Below are 22,177 nucleotides of genomic sequence, written 5' to 3' on the forward strand. Positions count from 1 at the left end.
TTATGTAATTGGTAGCATCAAGGCAAATAACGAAACAGACGTTCTTTGATGGTTTAATTGGATACAGAAGTTCTTTCCTTAATGGTGTTTGATGACAAGATAATTGCTATTAGATTGCATAAGTATTATTTCAGGATTGTTGAGGATTATTTAAACAAATATCTACAGTAAAATTTGCTTTTGTTGTTTATATTGGACCTTATCAGGTATAACCCATCCGAGTATAAATTTAAGTTTTCGAATATGTCTGTCCAATTGCTTCAACTATTAATCGATTACGCAGTTGTTGTCTTTAAAACCACGTATATAATATTAATCACCTCTGTCGCCGTTTGACATGGTTCGAAATGAAATACTTTAACCGAAGCAGAATTGAACCACATTATGCCCTACTGAAATTTGTATGATATTTTATATTATTATGTTTAAACAAACGGTTCCCATAGTGTTAGCAAGTGTTCACGATTATATTTACATTACGTCAATAGTTTTGCTGCACAGTTAATTTAAAACAATGCATTTTTTTTCTAATTTGTTTGAAATTAACCCATTTATGCCTAGCGTCTAGAAAAAAAGGCCTTGTCAAACAACATAGACCCAGATGAGACGCCGCATGATGCGGCGTCTCATCAGGGTCTGCGCTGTTTGCTTAGAGGAATCTCTGTAAGAAATATTATAAATAAAGAAATAAATATACTAGACATCCCTAATTTTGGAAATAAATTGATCCAATATAGAAGGATGGGAGAGTCCACTAAGCATAAATGGGTTAAAATGAGAATGCAACGTATACACTTATTTGTTTCTTTTATGTGGTAGTGTATAGCGAAAAATTCATTTGTTTCAAATAACATCGCCAAACAAGTAGGGCATTAAGGTCGGCTACACTTTTTGTCTTTAATATTTTTAACGATTCCCATTTAATTTAGAATATACACTAACATGCAGAACACTTCAAAATCCCCGTTTAACATTATTTCCTGAAGTTGTTTACCAAACTTATGATTTAATTTTAGTAAACGATCGTAAACTTCACAATTATGTACCGGTAAGTTAACCCATTTATGCCTAGTGGACTCCCCCATTCTTCTCGATTGGATCAATTTATTTCCAAAATTAGGGATGTCAAGGATATGTCTAGGATAATTATTTCTATATTTAGAATATTTATTGCAGAAATTCCTTTAAGCAAAGAGCGCAGACCCTGATGAGACACCGCATCATGCGGCATCTCATCTGGGTCTACGTACGCTGTTTGCCAAGGCATTTTTTTCTAGACGCTAGCCATAAATTAATTAATTTTGATAAATGATAAAAAAAATCAACATGAAATACCAAAAAAGTACGCACAATCAATTAGCGCGGTTGTGTAAGTAAAAACAAACAACATTTCATTTGTCTGTAAGTGTTCTTTGTCACAACTTTATCCATTTTGATAAGCTTACATGGTGTAATGTTTATTAATGTAGGGATACAAGTATGGGATATTGTATACTTAGAGGCTACTAATAGGATAGTCGCCGTCATTTCTAACCGTCTCTTTTCTGAATGTAAGACTGATGGGCGTCACCGGGCGAACATGTGTGAAGTAAAGGCGCTAGTTTATGGAGCATTCGCTATTGGGTCAGTGAATAAGCAAGCTTCCGGGATATCGCGACATCTACATGGGACAGCCTTTAATGTTCCCACGTTTCATGCGGTCAGTCATCACACAGTCATGCAAATGGTGAAACGTACGTTAGCGTAACGCCTTTCTGTGCTGTGAAATCGGTAAACATGTCATTTATATCAGGAAAATATTTATTTAGGGAAAACACATCTGCGGTTTGTGGGTATTCGACAAATTTTAGACACATATGTTGATACAGTGTGAAACGATTATCAGTGCCTCACTAGGAATGTTATGAATAACAGAGCGAGCGTTATGTGTGATAAAAATGTTATTACTATAATTATTAATTATCATGTAAATAATTATGATGATTATAACAAATGATAATCGTCAAGATCAATCTGCAGTGGTATATGTAGAAATACCATATTAAATGCATTTGATAAACACGATTTGCTGCTTCGCTGTCTTAACTAAAAACTAATAAATAAAAAAGAATATACTTTAATAGCATTTTGTATGCTATCGTTTTACGGCCAATATAACTTTTATTACGCCACGTGAACATGAGCTTTAAACTATATATCGACGCGAGTGCAATTTTTTTTATATCATGTAATGATTTTATACCGTGACAAGTATCAAACAAGAGTATTTTATTTAAATAAACACACTAAAAGTACGTATTTTCGTTCAGTTAATGACGGTTCAGTTCATGAAAAATGTTTCCCTCATCCTGGATGAATTCTTTGACAAGAATTGTATGTTGCATAAACTTGTCATAAACTACAAGTCAGCTTTGCACTCGCTCCACTCTCGCACGACGGATGTACAAGTCGGAACAAAACCAAGGGAGTTAGTAAAAACATTACAAACCCATTTTGTACAGTTTAAACAGATCCTTGGACTTTGGTACCGGAATAGCACGCCCGTGCACGCGCGGTCGTTTAAAATTCGCCGCTCCGCGCCACATTATCGCCACGCTACTCTAAGATCGCAATTGAAAAGTCATTATGGCGCATTGTTTCAGGCTTATATTGGACTGTGTTCCTTCATTAAAAGTGTGTTTATACAATAGCGCACATCATTTTTAGATTTTCGCATTCTTGACTCGAGTCTTAGCCTTAAATAATTTGAATAAATCCGGAAATCATTTAAACTGAGTTTGAAATAAACAGATTTTGTGAACAAAGTGACATCAAAAGGACATAGATTATTTAAAGACACTTCAAAATTAAACATTCTTATGCCCGTTCAATTTCATCAAATAGTTTAATACGATTGTTTTTCTCAAACCGGGGCTAAACATTTTGTTACATTCACACGACTTGTCTAAAGTTAAAAGTTAAAAGTAGACTAAAATTTACACAGCGGACAATATCGTTGATAAGGTCCGCGGATACCAAAGTCGCTCGACATTTGAACAATTAGACATCAAATAAAGAGGCGTGTCTGTCGAAGGACGATTATGGAGCAATTTTTTCCCTTAATTACTCGGCCTCTAAACTATTAAAAATCAATTTAAATCACCTACTAATGGTCATAATATAGATATCTGTATGTACTCGTGTTATCCAATGGTCATTTATTAGTGACAACGGTCTTTCAGTCGTGGGCGATACATGCCTGGCGTGGTGTTTGCGGTATTACATTGAAACGGGCGATTATTATATATATTAGCACGATTGAACTGCATTTAATGATCAGGGTGTGGGCAAAAATTCCAATGCACGAAACCACCGATGACGGCATAACACTTATTCACTTTTATCTTTTTGGTTTTGATAAGTCGTCGTTCGCATGGGCTAAGGCAAATGAACGTTTGATTAACTATCATATCTTCACAAATGCATGTGGTCGCCGTGGTGTAATGGATATGGTGTCCGCTTAGCGACCGGGAGGTCAAGGGTTCGATCCCCGCTGTGGGAGCGTTCTTGATCCCACATATAGACACCAAGTACTGGTTCTAGGCCTAGGAAACGGACTCGAGAGCATTTCAAATAAGTAGGAATTACTTTCAATGCAATCGATCTAAAATAAATAGGTTTAAACTAAACTAAATGCATGTATGATGATGACTCAAAGTTTTACAGATATTATTTAGCATGCATCGCAGTACACTTTTGTGAAAAGGCAAACAACACTGTTACGAATCAAAGAACGCACCGCAACACTTCGTTTTGTCATCGGATTAACATGTATACAACAAGTTTATACAATATTCAACGCAACAAAGGTTGTTTAATTATTTGTTTTACACATACAGAAAAAGTTAATATATGAAAGCAATCAAAACACTACGCTTTGTTTTATTAATTTGTTGCACATTTATCAAACAAGTTTATATATTATTTTTTATGCAAAAGCGCGAGATGGTTTATTTATTATTTCTTGTATTTTTATTCAAGTGTTTACTTAAAATCATTCAAAACAACACGCTTTGTTTCATTATTTTTCGCACGTTGTAACAACACGTTTATACGTTTAAACATTTAACGAAGCGCACTTTGTTTCACTATATGTTGTAGACTTATATAACACATGTCTACCTTTAATGCAATGTACACAACAACTTTGCTTTATTATTTGTTGTAAACGTTGACAGCAAGAATATACATTATCTAATTCAACGCATCGCCAATCGTTTCACTTTTTATCGAAAATATATAGGGCCTACATGTGTATAAGTGTGTTTTTTTATTCGTGCAAACCAGGGACCTATACATTATATGCTTTTTTTCAGTTTATATACATTGTTAAAGAGTTGAACCAAATAATTTCGCTGGGATAATGACGTCATTTCGTCAAAAATGACGTAATTTCACAATTTTCACTGATTGAAACAGTGTAATTATCAGTTTTAATTCACTGATATTTCTCTATAAACCACCGGAAACCATAAAATAAAATACAATGACGTTGAATATTTACTTTAATCACTTCAAATAGGACGGAGCAATATATGTTCGTTTATGTACATGTGAATGTACTGTACTACGTACATGTAAATTGCGGATTGGGTCAACAACTAAATTTTTACTTTGCACGCACAGTTATAACCGCTTAAAGGGATCTTTTCACGGTTTGGTAAATTGACAAAATTGAAAAAAGTTTTTTCAGATTCGCAAATTTTCGGTTTAGTTATGATATTTGTGAGGAAACAATATTAATGAACATTTGCCATGTTCTAATATAGCCATTATATGCATCTTTTGACGATTTAAAAACCTAAAAATTATAAAGCGTTGCAACGCGAAACGATTGAATAATTTGGAGAGTTCTGTTGTTGTCGTTTAAATTTGTGAAACTACGAAGATTGCTTATATAAGGTATAAAATGCGCATCTAATGTATGCTTGGCAGGATAGCTCAGTTGGCTAATGCTTTTTTACTTCAAGATTCCGGGTGTCACTGGTTCGAGACCTGCTGCGGGCTATTTTTTTCCTTTTAAAATTTTATTTTTGATTTTTAACTGGAGCTGTACATTAATCAATATAAAGCATTTAACGACAAACTTCAAAACATGCCAAAATCTGTGAAAAGGCTACATTGCAACATTGGATTTAAGTCAGCGCATTTATAGAAAAAGCCCTTTATCAATATTCCCACTTCTGGCGGCAATGCACAGAGCGGCTCTCGACACGCATTCCAAAGAATGTCGTGAACGACTCGAACCACACCCAGCCACTTATGAAACGCACCCGAAATTTACAAGTATTAAAAACATTTTGAAGAGCTAGAACCACGCCCGAAATTTACAATATTGAAACTATTTTAAAAAGCAAATTTATCTTTTAATTTCAGGAAGTTTATTTTAGAAAGAAGTTCAGATTGGGATTTCATTTTATGCAGTTTGTATCACAACATGGTATGCACGTATTTAGTATTAATTATGCCCCAGGGGCTTGACCCATAAGGCAAAATTTCTCCGCATATTTGTGTGGTGTCTTTTCGAGACTGAACGCTTACTATGGTTGGGAAATCACTTATTGTGATATAGAGTATTTCTCTGACCTATATATGTAAAGAGACCACGATCAAGTTTAGCAGAAAAAAGAGAAACATACGTTAAAATGTGTATTGCATTAGTTAAACATGACTTCCGCATTTTGTAAACATTTAGCTCAAACAATTTTGTATGATGTGTTGATTGGGGATGGTTCAAATCAACAACGATGTTATGACTCCGTATCCAAGATGTGTATCAGTTGATGCCAGACGAAATTATCAAGAAATAGCCAAACGCAGAAAAAACTAGAGGAAATGCACATACATGACTGACTAATATAGCATTATCATGTATTGTAGCAATATATAACAGATAGCGCACCTTAATGGACGATAGTTTTTTTAAAGCATGTCTCAGGTTCCTGAAAAACATACTACATACATGTACATGTAAAGCGCATCCAGGCGACTATGTAATTTTCTTGTTATTGTAAAATATATTACAAATATATCAGTGACGAATTCGATGGTTGGCATGCACCGGGATTACGCATTAATTTAATAAATCTCATGTTCAAGGTTTAGTAGAAATATGATTGACAAGACACCTAGATTGCTGATTTGTTTTATAGATGATATGCCCCTGTGGACAGTTTCAATGAACATCGTAATACACATTTACGATACGATACATTTTTCGAAGATGCATAATTGCTCAAGTCCATATCATATGTTTATAAATTTTCAGTACTTTATTACTTACATTGGCATCTCAAGACCCGTATATATTTGACGAGCATGGCGAGCTAGTTTGTCTACTTATTAAGATTACAATATTCTCTCGTAAGTTAACATTGTCGTACGATCGTTTATGAAACGGCCCAGATCCCTTTGTACATGAGATAGAGCATCTTCCTTACAGAGTGTATATCCTGGATGATGTAGAACTATACTAGAAAAAGTGCACCTACCCGACATACAAACTTAAGCATATATGCTATATCCCAGATACTACATAAACATATTATTTCACCTAAATGATTTATTTAATGACCTAAATGATTTATTAAATAGGTCCCGTTTCCTAGATAATGTAGATATATACTAGGGATAATGTACTTACCTCACTGCTTTCTCTAATTTTAGATGTTATTTACCAGATATTGCAGAAATATTCTTGAGTGCACATACATGAGTGGTTTATCTAATTATAGATGGCTCATCTCATATACTGTACTAGACATGCACCAACATGAACGATTTATTTAGTAGTTATTGTATCTCAGATACTTAAGAAATATATTAGAGATAGATCACATACATGGCTGATTTATTAATAGTAAGTTGTTCGAGGCACTGAAAGAATATACTAAAAATAGTGGTTTTCTGCCATATATCTGAAAAATGTGCATAAATACACATTATGGCCCCATATACTTAAGGAGTAAAAGTAGAGATAATGTAGCAAACATACTGTACCAACTGGACATTAAAAAAAACATAGTAATTTATATGAAGTACCAATCAAAACTCGTATAACAGTTTTGAAACATATTGGTAAATATAGATCTTTTATTGAATAAGACAAGAAAATACACCACAAAACAAGAACGTTAGTTCTGAGATTGAGGTCAAGGTTGAGGTCAAGTTCAAGGACGTGGTGGCTGGAACCTCTGGCCACACTGCACCAGAGTGTAGTGCTTGCAGATGTTGTCAATGGTGGAGAAGAGCAGGGGCGAGGCACACTCCATGAGCACGTTTTGGTAACCGTTGGTAAAGCTGCCACACCGATAGTACTGGGCACAGTTGATGTCACTGGGGATCAGAACATCAGGGTTGGCGCGACAGTATGGACCAATCACATCTGAAAATGACAGCAAGGGAATGAAAGGTATGAAATAGAGGGATTTTACACTCCATATATAATATTGAAAATGGATAATTTGAAAATGATTCTTACATAAATATTTATTGACGTTTTGCTATTAATAAACAAATAAGAAACCAGTAATTCGAAGAAGAAGCACATAAAGCCACTATAAACAATAATAATGCAAAAACTATCGACACAAAACCATATCAGTGAGAATCTAATTGCTTATAAATCATAATTTACATGGATGTTTAATATTTATGAACTGTTACAGATATATATGGGCCGTGCTCTTTGAATAGGAGGTTTAATGCATGTGTGTAAAGTGTCGTCCCACATTAGCCTGTGCAGTCCCACAGGCTTAACAGGGACGACACTTTCCGCCTAAACTGGATTTTTGCTAAGAAAAGACTTTCTGTAAACAAAAAATACAATTAAAGCGGAAAATGCCCTCCCTGATTTGCCCTTGCGGACTGCACAGGCTAAACAGGGACGACACTTTACGCACATGCACTATATCCCCTTTTCACAGAGCACAGCCCATATCATGATAACACATATTGATGAATACAAATATTAAACGAACCCTTTTCTGATGGGTACGAGCACCTTCTCAAGATTGGGTCCAGTATTTTGTCAATAATACAGATACCGGTCTCAATGAGGCGGTTCTGCTGACACACAATATAGTAACCAGTCAGCTCCCTGCCCGGGTAGGCATTTAAACCGTCTGGTTTTCCCACACAGTTTGGCCCCGTCTCGTGGGTAGTGTGAATGACAGGTGGGTGAGTTGTGTGGGTGACAGGCAGGCGGGTGGTGGGAGGTAGCGTCTGGACCCCTGGACCTGTGCACCGCTCACAGTCCATGCCAATACACTGGAAGAGCTTGTAGTCACCTGAAAACAGGTATAATGTGCACAATTTTGGTTTACACTGCCTATAGAGCCCATGAGAGATGTTTAATGATGACAGATTTTCAAATTTTCATAGTTCATCTGCCAATAAACGGAGCCAATAAACAGAGTTCTTATGCATGCGAATAAAAGCACAACAGCCACACGGGTTGTAAAGACTTTGAATTGTTTCGGTTTGTTTAATAATGATATAAAAGATATATGTTGATTTTGATGTATGATTAAATTTTATTTCACAAGTTGATACTTTATAGAAAACAATGTTTTCATGATTGGCGCAGCCAGGATTGAAAATATACATTATCTTTATCCACAAGTGAAAGAACTATTTAATAACTCACCAAAAGCAACACATTTTCTTTTTATTTTATGCTTTAGAAGAATGAAAATGAAGGAGAAATGTGTTCAAAGAGCACGGATTCCCCAACATCCCACTTTTGTCACAAAACTTTGTTTATGAAAAAAACAAGCTGTTTACGAATTTTAACATTGCCAGCTCAGGTGAGCTAAAGAATGCAAAAAGGATTAACAGTTATATATTTGTGAATTGTGAAACTACACAAATATGTGTCACATGACACCAAAATTAAGTCAAACATTTTTCATAAGCATATAGTGAAAAAAAACTTTATAATTTGTGCGTTGTTTGAGCAAAACAATAGTTTTGTTCATATTTTACATGGATATATGGTCAAAACATGTTTGTGGATATTCTTCATGCACTTATATTTGCAAGGGAAAGTAACTGCCACTGGTAGACCAATGTGATTGATGGAAAAATATTGCAAGTTTTCTAATATTTTCAGTATTTCTTCACAAAACTTTCATTTACCAATAAAAAATTTAAAGAATGTAAAACAATTTCCTTAGTAGCACAAACCTATTACTAAAAATACTTGTGATTTGAGAGTGACTCAGGTACTCACACTGTGAGGTTGGTACGGGTCGCTGGCCACAGTTGACGTCCGTTCTGTAACGGCAGATGGTCCAAGTGGCATCAAACACCTGGGGGAAGGGACATTCCATGAGGTAGCTACCAAGGGGGGTGTTGTACGTGCTGCAATCGTAGTAACGGTGGCAGTTGCTAGGGTCTGGTATCACGTTCCTTGGGTGCTGCACACAGTAGCCCGCTATGGTATCTGGAGTCAAGCAACAGGATTGTACAGTATGGAATAAAATGTACAATTAGTGTATTTGCAAATGGACTATATTCATTTTGTAATATGGAAAGTGTCATGCGAAAATGAGTCTTATGTCATAGGAAGATAGTGTGGCTCCAGCCCTGACTGGGCAATCACCACGGTGACCAAGTCTGCTCAGGAGTTAAGCTGTCTGATATAAAATCATGCCAGGTTCCCTGGTCTCATAAGCAGACAGGAAGCTCCTGACAAGACTGCACTGATCATATTTTTAAGTGAGTTTTCATTAAAAAACTATACAACTGAAGGTGTTACGGACATGAATGAAGCGACACTGATATTGTACGAAGCACTGAATATATTTGAAATTTGAATTGAGTTCATCAACTGCTGAAGATCACAGAAATATGTACAATTATGTCCTTTTGCCAAGAAGATCACAGGGAAAAAATGAAACGATTTGTGGAATGGAACTTTATCACATTATACTGTATGAAATGACAACAGAAAATCATGAACAGTAAAACAATTATTTAATTCTATTAAGTCTGTCCTAATCTTGTGCACTTATTGTAAAAGACTGAATATCAAAAAGACATTTACTTGAACTGGTAGTCATAGCAACAGTTGTCGATGCTGTAGTTGGTGTGGAGCATATTTCTCGGTACTGATCAAATACACCATACGGACACTGGCCCATAGACATGGTACGTCCCTTGAGGCAGGTGATGTAACTGGAGGTCCCCTCACGACCTGGGAAGGCATGGTTACCGTCGGGGAGGTTCACACACGACGGTAACCGTTGGTTACAGGGCACACATGGTCCACTGTTGATCTGGCACTGATTCTGATCATAGTCACCTTTAAGTAAACAGGAAAATTCTTCAAGTTTACGTATTTAACGGGTTTCCTTTCAGTTGACAAAAGGAATCGTAAATTATTTTACTTACATGTCTTTACATTTTGAATACATCAGCAATGGAATTAAATATTTTGAGGTAAAAGTGACTAGAATTTTCCTACACAACATTTTTAATGTATGTAAAACAACTGCCATAATTTCTTAACTCGCTGATCTGTATTTTAATAATTTTTTTATAGAACATTAAACTCAACAAGCAAATTCGTTGAATTGATATCCACCGCCATTATACTTCTGGACACAAGATATGGCTCTGGACACACAAAAAAAGCATTTTTTCAAAATACAAAGGGCCATTACTCTGTTATTATTCGATGTTGTACAAAAAGTCAATGCCATTTGGGGTGCATCATCCTCTTATCCATATATATACTCATACCAAGTTTCAATGAAATCTGCAAAAGCAATTCCAAGATATGGCTCCGGACACAAAAGTGCCGGACGGACGGAAGGACGGACAACGCCAAAACAATATCCCTCCACCTATGGCGTTATATAAAAAGATAAAAAAGAAATGCAATAAAAAACTGTCGCAGTAATAATAAACTTTGAGTGATTGTTAAAATTCACAAATGCCAGAAAATTTAAAGGATTAAGCCCGAATGTTTTGCAAAAGTATAGTTTAACCAAAATCAAAGAGCCTATTGCTAACTATTTTGGCCCAAATCTTTATATTGGTGTGACATTACAAAACAGTAAATACTCTTATTTCTTCAGGAAACACTATAATGGACTGTTAGCAGTCTTTTTATGTTATGATTTGACCACTCTCCAGCTGTCAATTAGACAAACTAATCAGTCAATCAGACAGCGTTTATCACCACCATTTTAATGATTTCTATTATCAGCGACAAACAAATATGTAAGTAACTAAATGGCCAGTGATTTAGTATTTGGCAACTGATTAATTATTATTTTCAGAGCTTTGGCGACTAGTTAATTATTTATTTCAGAGCTTTAATGACTAGTTAATTATTAATTTCAGAGCTTTGGCGACAAGTTCTTTTTTTTTTTAAATTTATTTTGACCTTGCAGTCAAGGATAACCAATGAAAGTACAAGCACTGATTTCCAATGGGGTACATTGGTTTTTGCTGAAGAGACAGCATGCAGAAGAGACAGTATTGAGATACAAGGAATCCGGGTGCGATACCTTAGCCCTTTGCGAATAGATTCCTTGGTTCTTTTACGTGCTCAGTGTATAGCACTCATACATGCGAGAATTACCTGGTTTTCATACCAGTACATCTCTAGTTGGGTGGGAAACACTTGAAGCGTTTCTGAAATTTCCAGTGTTTTAATTGAATTAAGTTATTAATTTCAGAGCTTTGGCGACTGGTTCATTATTAATTTCAGAGCTGTATGCCTCTCCTTACAAGGTGCTTTAAACTCTGGTCTTGCCCCGCAGGAGACCCGTTGGAAGTCCTCACACTGGTGTGTAACCTCTGAGAACATCTGCGGGTACTGACACTCGAACACGAATGGCGGGAATAGTCTTGTGCAGTTGTAGTACTGGCCACAGTGGGTGGGATTACCCACCACCCGGCCACGATTGATGTCACAAATGCCTGAAAGTTAAATATATGTACATGCTGAATGGACTACTATTTGAAGAAAGCAAATCTTTTAGATTTATCAAGTTTATCAAGGAAAGAAAAACTATTAGTACTTTTTAAGAGTGAATTTCATGTCAAACTAGTTAAATGTTTATGTGCATTAAAGTTCACCTTTCATCATTATGTTTAAGAGAAATAATATTTTAAATACTTTTTTTATTTTAAAAGTTTAACATATCTAACAAAATAGTCTTGACTTCTATTGACCACTTACAACCTTTTCAATGATTTTACTTCATGTTTTGGTAGTGACCCTTTACCAGATGTTTTTTTTGACAAAAACTTCATAGTTTTTTTGGCATTTGCAAAAAGTTCTATATATACTGGTCGGGTACGTAATTCCGGCCACTTTTGGGACTATTTTAACAAAATCTTTTGTTTTAGGCAACTGGTTGAAACTAAACTTCACATATATAATCCTGGGTTCAAAACTCACCTAGCATGAAAATTTCAATAGAATTAGATCAGTGTATGTTACTTTTATGAACAGTAATTAATGACATATAAACTATCAATTTTCGTAGGGCAATTGTACCTAAAAAATCGGCCACTTTTCAGTTTAATCTGCAGGTACAATTACAAAGCAATATCTTTAGACGAATGTCCTCATTTTAAGAGTATTAATAAAGGTTTACACAAACACATTTTTTGACTTGAAACTTAATATATATGCGACGTTTTTATACCAGTTACTCCCCCTACCTATTTTAATAAATATTAACAGGCCTGCACGGTTAATGGGGAACTGCAAATTCATAAAAAATATTTATTTTCAATAGTTTTAATCAATTTTTACTAACATAGCTAAGAAAGTAAAAACATTTTTTTTAAAAAGTTGACTTTAGTGTCGATTTTTAGTAAACGCTTATATTTAATTTTACAACATGTAAACTATTAATATTCAAATCAAGGGAGGTAATTCATATATTAAAAGTTTATATTTAGGTCCTGATTTTTTTGTTTTAAATGTATGTTTTTATACAATTAATTAAAAAATACCTTAATAAAAGTTTATCAGAGAGAAATAATAATAATTTTATCAAATATATTTGTTTCTTATATAACTATAATTTTTTGCATTGGCTAATGACGTCACTTTTCCCATGAGATCTTGTGTTATGTTTGAGACATTTTAATGCAGACGTTTACAGTGATATGCTTCTTTAATTTGCAAAATATTGAGAGTAGGGTTGGTTTTCAAGTTGATTGTTCTAAAAATTATCAAAACATGTGTGTTTAGATCATGAAAATGATTAAACACAGGTGGCCGATTTTTTACGTACAGGCCGGAATTACGTACACGACCAGTATACACTAATATCATCCTGCATACAAGTTTGCACATCTTGGTATCACATTGATTAACATTATCATACATACTTAAATAATATTTTAGAGATTTTTCACAAATTACAAATTATGAAGATATTACCAAGAGGTTGTGTGGGTATGGGTGTGGTAGGCCGAGGTGTGGTTGCTATGAAGGGTGGGGTCGTTGTCATGGTGGGCATTCCCGAGCATACAAGAGACCCAGGGGTGCACTCCTGGTAGGACATTGTGCGGCTTGTGTCACAGTCCACCAGGTACTGCTTGAGGTTGTAGAGGTTAGAGATCACCTGCTGCCCGTCTGGCAGGCTCTTGCAACTCGGGAGTCTGTTCGGGCAGGGGAGGCAACTTGGTTGGGACGGGTCGCAGCGGTTCTTCAAATACTCACCTAAGGACGAAATAAAGTTTAATATGGAATTGTTTCAGTATATCAATTTTATTTCATTATCTTGTTTTAAAAAAATGGTGCAATTAACTTTGTTTATGCAAAATATCAACTTCTTTCTATGTCCTACAAAAATATTTAAGCATTGATTAACAAAATATTTTTCAGATTTAATCCTATTAGGATACCTTTTTGCTAGTTGCTGAAGTCAAGCACCATGAAAAAGCTTATCAGCAAGTATGTTAGTAAGAAGAAAATCTCAATTTAAACTTTAACCTAGTGTGTGTGTTTATTGGGAATAGAAGGATTAACCTTTTACCACTTGAATACGTATTTTGACATGTTTGTAGTCTCTTGAAAAATTATATTTAATTGAAGACTTTTCTTACTAGATTCAAGTTGTAAATGCTTCATTTCCAACCCTTAGATACTGATGAGCAGCAAACAGCATAAAACCTGAAAAGAATGCGAGTTACTCGCAGGCTGTTCTGGTTTTATGCTGTTTGCACATAGCAATTTTCCCTTTGCTTCTGAGTGGGAAAGGATTAAACAACCTCTCCATACTTACATGGAGCCTGTGGTTCAAAGTTCCCCCTACATGACACGCTGTGAAAATGTTCACACCTCATGGTAGCAGCTGAGAACAAGTCAGGGTACGGACACTCCTGAAAACAGGGCAACATTCAGGTAAGACAAAGTCAGGGTACAAACACTCCTGAAAACAGGGCAACATTCAGGGGAGAACAAGTCAGGGTAAGGACACTCCTGAAAACAGGGCAACGTTCAGGTGAGAACAAGTTAGGTAAGGACACTCCTGAAAACAGGGCAACATTCAGGTGAGAACAAGTCAGGTAAGGACACTCCTGAAAACAGGGCAACATTCAGGTGAGAACAAGTCAGGTAAGGACACTCCTGAAAACAGGGCAACATTCAGGTGAGAACAAGTCAGGTAAGGACACTCCTGAAAACAGGGCAACATTTAGGTGAGAACAAGTCAGGGTACTGACACTCCTAAAACAAGAGGGCCATGATGGCCCTGTATCGCTCCACTGTTTTTTTCTTTGCGAAAAAAACGTGCAATGCGCATGGGTTGAAATGTACTCAAGCATGTGACTTTCTCTTTCTATCCCTCGTCCCACTGGGGGTTTAAAGTTAGAAGGGTGAGCATTTTTATACATGGAAAAAATTACTACCATGTTAACTAAACAGACTTAAAATCCCGGGAATTGTTGCACAGGTCCTTTGCTTATAACGTAGGTACATTTATCTCTCCAAAAGATAATGTCGTTCTTTCTTTGTCACATATTTTTAGATGCTGAAGATCAAATCTACGCATTTGATTTGAAACAGATTCACAAGACCCATAGGAATCAAAATGCCTTAACCCTTTACCAAAGGACACATTTTGGACTCTCCCAATTTGAAAGAGGTTGCAGACATCAATTAAATTAAAATGGAATATGAAGGAAATGATCAGGTAGGGTAGAAATCATTGTGATAAAAGAAGAAAGTGCTCATCAACCCACACATCCCTAAGACCAACAGACCTGAGAATATTATGATAATCTAAAGATTTTTTCTTTATATTTATAAATGTATTTAATTAAGTAATACATTTGACTTCTAAGATCAATTCATAACTTATATTAAGAAAATTATAAAATGGTAAGAAATATATATGGATTGTTGAGCAATTGACAATCATATCCACAATTAATGAGTCACGATTCACAAATGGAACAATGAATCATTAGTAACTAAAAAGCAGCATATACGATAGTTAAGAACATTGCACTTCATTAATTTCAACACCTTCTCTTGGATACAAAGTTTGAGTTTACCGTGCAGTATCAAATATTGACTTTTCTTGAAATAATTATGTTCATGGAAGCTGTGTTTTTAAAATCAATAACATATTATTAAACTGGTTTAAACACTACAAAAAAGACATGAAATTAACATGTCATCCAAAATATTTTCATACGGATATATATTCACTTTCGACATATTTAAATAAACCGGGACCGGGTCAAATTTGAGCCCAGGGGAATAATTTGAACAAATTTGGTAGAGGACTATTAGATATCACTACATACCAAATTTAGTAGCCCTAGGCTCTATAATTAAGAACAAGAAGATTTTTAAAGTTTGCACACAATAGGCCTTATTTAAGCATATGTTCATTTTTGTGACCCCTGGGGCAAGGTCAAATTTGTTCCCAGGGGGCATAATTTGAAGAAACTAAGTAGAGAACTATTATATGTCACTACCTACCGAATTTGTTAGAAATAGGCTCAATGGTTATTGACAAGAGAATTTTTTTAGTTTGCACAAAATGGGACCAATATAAGCATATGTTCAATTTTGTGACCCCTGGGGAATGGTCAAATTTGATCCCAGGGGCTTAATTTGAACAAACTTGGTAGAGGACTATAAGATGTCATTACATACCAAATTTAGTGGCCCTATGCCATACAGTTATGGACAAGAAGATTTTTAAAGTTTGCACAAAATATGCCTTATATAAGCAAATTTTCGATTTTTTGACCCCCTAGGGTAGGGTCAAATTTGACCCCAGGGGCATAATTTGAACAAACTTGGTAGAGGACTATTAGATGTCACTACATACCAAATTTGGTAGCCCTAGGCCCAATGGTTATGGACGTAAATATTTTTAAAGTTTTCACAAAATAGGCCTTATATAAGCAAATTTTCAATTTTTTGACCCCCCGAGGCAGGGTCAAATTTGACCCCAGGGGCATAATATGAACAAACTTGGTAGAGGACTATAAGATGTCACTACATAGCAAATTTGGTAGCCCTTGGCCCAATGGTTATGGACAGTTAGATTTTTAAAGTTTTATATAAGCAAATGTTCAATTTTTGGCCCCTGGGGCAGGGTCAAATTTGACCCCAGGGGCATAATTTGAACAAACTTGGTATTGGACTATAAGAAGTCACTACATAGCAAATTTGGTAGCCCTAGGCCCAATGGTTATGGACAAGAAGATTTTTAAAGTTTTCACAAAATAGGCCTTATATAAGCAAATGTTCAACTTTTTGACCCCCCGGGGCAGGGTCAAATTTGACCCCAGGGGAATAATTTGAACAAACTTGGTAGAGGACTATAAGATGTCACTACATAGCAAATTTGGTAGCCCTAGGTCCAATGGTTATGGACAAGAAGATTTTAAAAGTTTGCACAAAATAGGCCTTATATAAGCAAATTTTCAATTTTTTAACCCCCCAGGGCAGGGTCAAATTTGACCCAAGGGGCATAATTTGAACAAACTTGGCAGAGAACTATAAGATGTCACTACATACTAAATTTGGTAGTCCTACGCCTAATGGTTATGGACAAGAAGATTTTTAAAGTTTGCACAAAATAGGCCTTATATAAGCAAATTTTCAATTTTTTGACCCCCCGGGGCAGGGTCAAATTTAATCCCAGGGGCATAATTTGAACAAACTTGGTAGAGTACTATAAGATGTCACTACATAGCAAATTTGGTAGCCCTAGGCCCAATGGTTATGGACATGAAGATTTTTAAAGTTTGCACAAAATAGGCCTTATATAAGCAAATTTTCAATTTTTTGACCCCCCGAGACAGGGTCAATTTTGACCCCAGGGGCATAATTTGAACAAACTTGGTAGAGGACTATGAGATGTCACTACAGACTAATTTGGTAGCCCTAGGCCCAATGGTTATGGACAAGAACATTTTTAAAGTTTGCACAAAATAGGCCTTATATAAGCAAATGTTCAATTTTTTGACCCCCCGGGGCAGGGTCAAATTTGACCCCAGGGGCATAATTTGAACAAACTTGGTAGAGGACTATAAGAAGTCACTACATAGCAAATTTGGTAGCCCTAGGCCCAATGGTTATGGATAGGGCTGTCACGATTCACCGGTATATCAGTATATCGCGGTGCATGTCGTGAGAAAAATCGCACCGCGGTACGGCGTTGCCGCTCTGGTTTTTTTAATATTATTATATTAGCACAGATATAAATACATTACATAATTATTTTGATATAAATATCGTTTTGAAAACTGTAGAAGCGATTCAAAAGGGCTAAATAAATAATCCGTTAATATCCAGGTCAAGCAAGCGCTTCCACTGGTAGATGTCTAACTTTCACGTTTAAAATACGACAATGTATGGGTCCGTACCTTTTTTGGAATTTGGGACAGATTTCCTTTGCAAATAAGTTCATAATTATCCAAAAGATGTTTACTTTATTTCTTATTTTCTTTCTTTAGTATATCGATCGTTCAAAGCATGGCACTTCCGAATCATGTTATCTTAAGATTATGAATAAGTCGAGGAAGAGTCAGAACGTTACGGATTTTCAATACTGGGCCTGCTGACTCCGCATTTTAAACATGCCCTTGAAGTGTTCGATTTACACAGATCGTAGTCACAGCTATTGTAAACAACATGGCGGACATTTAAGAAAAAGACGCGAATAACAATAACAATGACTACTTCTATCAAGTTTATTACAGTTTCTTTTACAGTTTATTGTCATACTATGATTCCAGTGTTTTCTGATTATTCAGTTTAATAAAGTTTGTAAAACTTGTTATTCTGCTGTTTTCTTCACAGATACATATTCTGTAAAATATTGCGGTACGTACCGCGATACAGTGTTGCCGTACCACAATATACCGCGGTACGCTCACGGCGTATCGTGACAGCCCTAGTTATGGACAAGAAGATTTTTAAAGTTTGCACAAAATAGGCCTTATATAAGCAAATTTTCAATTTTCTAACCCCCCCAGGGGCAGGGTCAAATTTGACCCCAGGGGAATAATTTGAACAAACTTGGTAGAGGACTATAAGATGTCACTACATAGCAAATTTGGTAGCCCTAGGCCCAATAGTTATGGACAAGAAGATTTTTAAAGTTTGCACAAAATAGGCCTTATATAAGCAAATTTTCAATTTTTTAACCCCCCGGGGCAGGGTCAAATTTGACCCCAGGGGCATAATTTGAACAAACTTGGTAGAGAACTATAAGATGTCACTACATACTAAATTTGGTAGTCCTACGCCCAATGGTTATGGACAAGAAGATTTTTAAAGTTTGCACAAAATAGGCCTTATATATGCAAATTTTCAATTTTTTGACCCCCCGGGGCAGGGTCAAATTTAATCCCAGGGGCATAATTTGAACAAACTTGGTAGAGGACTATAAGATGTCACTACATAGCAAATTTGGTAGCCCTAGGCCCAATGGTTATGGACAAGAAGATTTTTAAAGTTTGCACAAAATAGGCCTTATATAAGCAAATTTTCAATTTTTTGACCCCCCGAGGCAGGTTCAATTTTGACCCCAGGGGCATAATTTGAACAAACTTGGTAGAGGACTATAAGATGTCACTACATACTTAATTTGGTAGCCCTAGGCCCAATGGTTATGGACAAGAATTTTTTTTAAGTTTGCACAAAATAGGCCTTATATAAGCAAATTTTCAATTTTTTGACCACCCGGGGCAGGGTCAAATTTAACCCCAGGGGCATAATTTGAACAAATTTGAAAGAGGTTCACCACATGAACATTCCTGAGAAATTTCATCAGAAATGAACCAGTACTTTAGGAGAAGAAGATGTTTAAAGAAAAAGTTAACGCACGGACGCACTGACGCACACACGACGGACACAGGACCATGACATAAGCCCCGCTGGCCTTTGGTCAGTGGAGCTAAAAAGGGCAATGTTCAGGTGAGAATAAGTAAGGTTAGGGACACTCCTGAAAACAGGGCAATGTTCAGGTGAAAACAAGTCAGGTATGGACACTCCTGAAAACAGGGAAACATTCAGGTGAGAACAAGTCAGGTATGGACACTCCTGAAAACAGAGAAACATTCAGGTGAGAACAAGTCAGGGTACGGACACTCCTGAAAACAGGGAAACGTTCAGGTGAGTACAAGTCAGGATGCAAACACTCCTGAAAACAGGGCAACGTTCAGATGAGACAAAGTCAGGGTACGGACACTCATGAAAACAGGGAAACGTTCAGGTAGAACTTGATGGCAAACAGTGTTGTTATGTCTCATGATCACTGACATATAGAAAATACAAGATAAGAGTTGAATAGAGTACTATGAGCACATGCATAGGAAGATTTTCATGTATCCAGGACAATACCTGGACATGTAAATATATTCATCATCATACTTGCACTTACTCAATGCCATAACTGTATGCATTTAATGTCATACCTTGATGACTTAAATGTTATTCTAATAATCTTTCATTAAGAATTCAGAAATTCCGGCATATTCAATGTAACAAATTGAAATAGTCATGTTATACCAGGACATATTGAATTTCATGCATAGACATACACAATCCATGCATGGACATATTTAACGTAATACCTCAAAATAATTAATGCCACATTATAATAGAAATTAATAATTTAAAACTTGGGTGTATTCAATGCAATACCAATGCTGTACCTGTAATACCAAACATATTCAATATAATACCTGGCATTAATCAATTTAACAGGTATATTCAACGTCATAACTAGGCGTACTCAATGTCATACCTGTGCATATTCAATGTCATATGGGTAGACACTCTGTCTGGTCAGACCTTTCACAGAGCAGTTGTAGTACCAGGCACAGTTGGTAGGGTGGGGAAGAATGGCCTGCGGGTTGCGCTGACAGTACGGTCCTATGTTAGCTGAAAAGCACACATCATTATAAAAGGTAAAGATACAAAATGGATTTGTAATTAGCATTTTTATTTGTATTATTTGAGTAATTGGATTTGAAATGCTTAAAGCATTCAGAAGAACTGTATTATGTTTCATACAGTATCAGGAGAGCTTAAATATTCATGACTAGACTGCATGAACAAATGTTTCCTTCCAAAAATTATATTATTTTTTTTAAAGACCTCAAACAGTCACTGAAGATGACCAATATAACTGTAATAATGGCTCCTACAAGTACATACCAGAGTTGATCTGTGTGACGCACATATGAAGTCCTACAAGTACATACCAGAGTTGATCTGTGTGACGCACATATGAAGTCCTACAAGTACATACCTGAGTTGATCTGTGTGACGCACATATGAAGTCCTGCAGCTCCTACAAGTACATACCAGAGTTGATCTGTGTGACGCACATATGAAGTCCTGCAGCTCCTACAAGTACATACCAGAGTTGATCTGTGTGACGCACATATGAAGTCCTACAAGTACATACCAGAGTTGATCTGTGTGACGCACATATGAAGTCCTGCAGCTCCTACAAGTACATACCTGAGTTGATCTGTGTGACGCACATATGAAGTCCTACAAGTACATACCAGAGTTGATCTGTGTGACGCACATATGAAGTCCTACAAGTACATACCAGAGTTGATCTGTGTGACGCACATATGAAGTCCTACAAGTACATACCTGAGTTGATCTGTGTGACGCACATATGAAGTCCTGCAGCTCCTACAAGTACATACCAGAGTTGATCTGTGTGACGCACATATGAAGTCCTGAAGCTCCTACAAGTACATACCAGAGTTGATCTGTGTGACGCACATATGAAGTCCTACAAGTACATACCAGAGTTGATCTGTGTGACGCACATATGAAGTCCTACAAGTACATACCAGAGTTGATCTGTGTGACGCACATATGAAGTCCTACAAGTACATACCAGAGTTGATCTGTGTGACGCACATATGAAGTCCTACAAGTACATACCAGAGTTGATCTGTGTGACGCACATATGAAGTCCTACAAGTACATACCAGAGTTGATCTGTGTGACGCACATATGAAGTCCTACAAGTACATACCAGAGTTGATCTGTGTGACGCACATATGAAGTCCTACAAGTACATACCAGAGTTGATCTGTGTGACGCACATATGAAGTCCCTACAAGTACATACCAGAGTTGATCTGTGTGACGCACATATGAAGTCCCTACAAGTACATACCAGAGTTGATCTGTGTGATGCACATATGAAGTCCTACAAGTACATACCAGAGTTGATCTGTGTGACGCACATATGAAGTCCTGCAGCTCCTACAAGTACATACCTGAGTTGATCTGTGTGACGCACATATGAAGTCCCTACAAGTACATACCAGAGTTGATCTGTGTGACGCACATATGAAGTCCCTACAAGTACATACCAGAGTTGATCTGTGTGACGCACATATGAAGTCCTGCAGCTCCTACAAGTACATACCAGAGTTGATCTGTGTGACGCACATATGAAGTCCTGCAGCTCCTACAAGTACATACCAGAGTTGATCTGTGTGACGCACATATGAAGTCCTACAAGTACATACCAGAGTTGATCTGTGTGACGCACATATGAAGTCCCTAAAAGTACATACCAGAGTTGATCTCTGTGACGCACATATGAAGTCCTGCAGCTCCTACAAGTACATACCAGAGTTGATCTGTGTGACGC

At 36.4% G+C, this 22,177-nt stretch overlaps 2 protein-coding genes across 6 annotated transcripts in view; one reads left to right on the forward strand and one right to left on the reverse strand.

The window, feature by feature from the left end:
* LOC127859490 (protein amalgam-like) overlaps positions 1 to 22,177 on the forward strand; it is a 174,300-nt gene that overhangs the window by 91,199 nt on the left and 60,924 nt on the right. The window lies entirely within an intron of this gene.
* Positions 7,118 to 22,177, reverse strand: part of LOC127859481 (uncharacterized) — a 152,076-nt gene continuing 137,016 nt past the window's right edge. For 2 of the 5 annotated variants that reach the window (XM_052396930.1, XM_052396934.1), the window contains 8 exons: positions 20,295 to 20,431; positions 14,301 to 14,397; positions 13,454 to 13,735; positions 11,782 to 11,973; positions 10,088 to 10,345; positions 9,272 to 9,484; positions 8,019 to 8,327; positions 7,118 to 7,423 (listed from right to left, as the gene is read on the reverse strand). In XM_052396930.1, coding sequence (XP_052252890.1) covers positions 7,209 to 7,423; positions 8,019 to 8,327; positions 9,272 to 9,484; positions 10,088 to 10,345; positions 11,782 to 11,973; positions 13,454 to 13,735; positions 14,301 to 14,397; positions 20,295 to 20,431 — 1,703 coding nt within the window. In that variant the 3' untranslated portion in view covers positions 7,118 to 7,208. Of the gene's footprint in view, positions 7,424 to 8,018; positions 8,328 to 9,271; positions 9,485 to 10,087; positions 10,346 to 11,781; positions 11,974 to 13,453; positions 13,736 to 14,300; positions 14,398 to 20,294; positions 20,432 to 20,960; positions 21,017 to 21,109; positions 21,158 to 21,741; positions 21,798 to 22,177 lie in introns of those variants that run through there. The other 3 variants (XM_052396931.1, XM_052396933.1, XM_052396932.1) reach the window with 3 other exon arrangements.

This window comes from Dreissena polymorpha, chromosome 15 (assembly GCF_020536995.1).
Source record: "Dreissena polymorpha isolate Duluth1 chromosome 15, UMN_Dpol_1.0, whole genome shotgun sequence".
Classification (NCBI taxonomy): Eukaryota; Metazoa; Mollusca; class Bivalvia; order Myida; family Dreissenidae; genus Dreissena; species Dreissena polymorpha.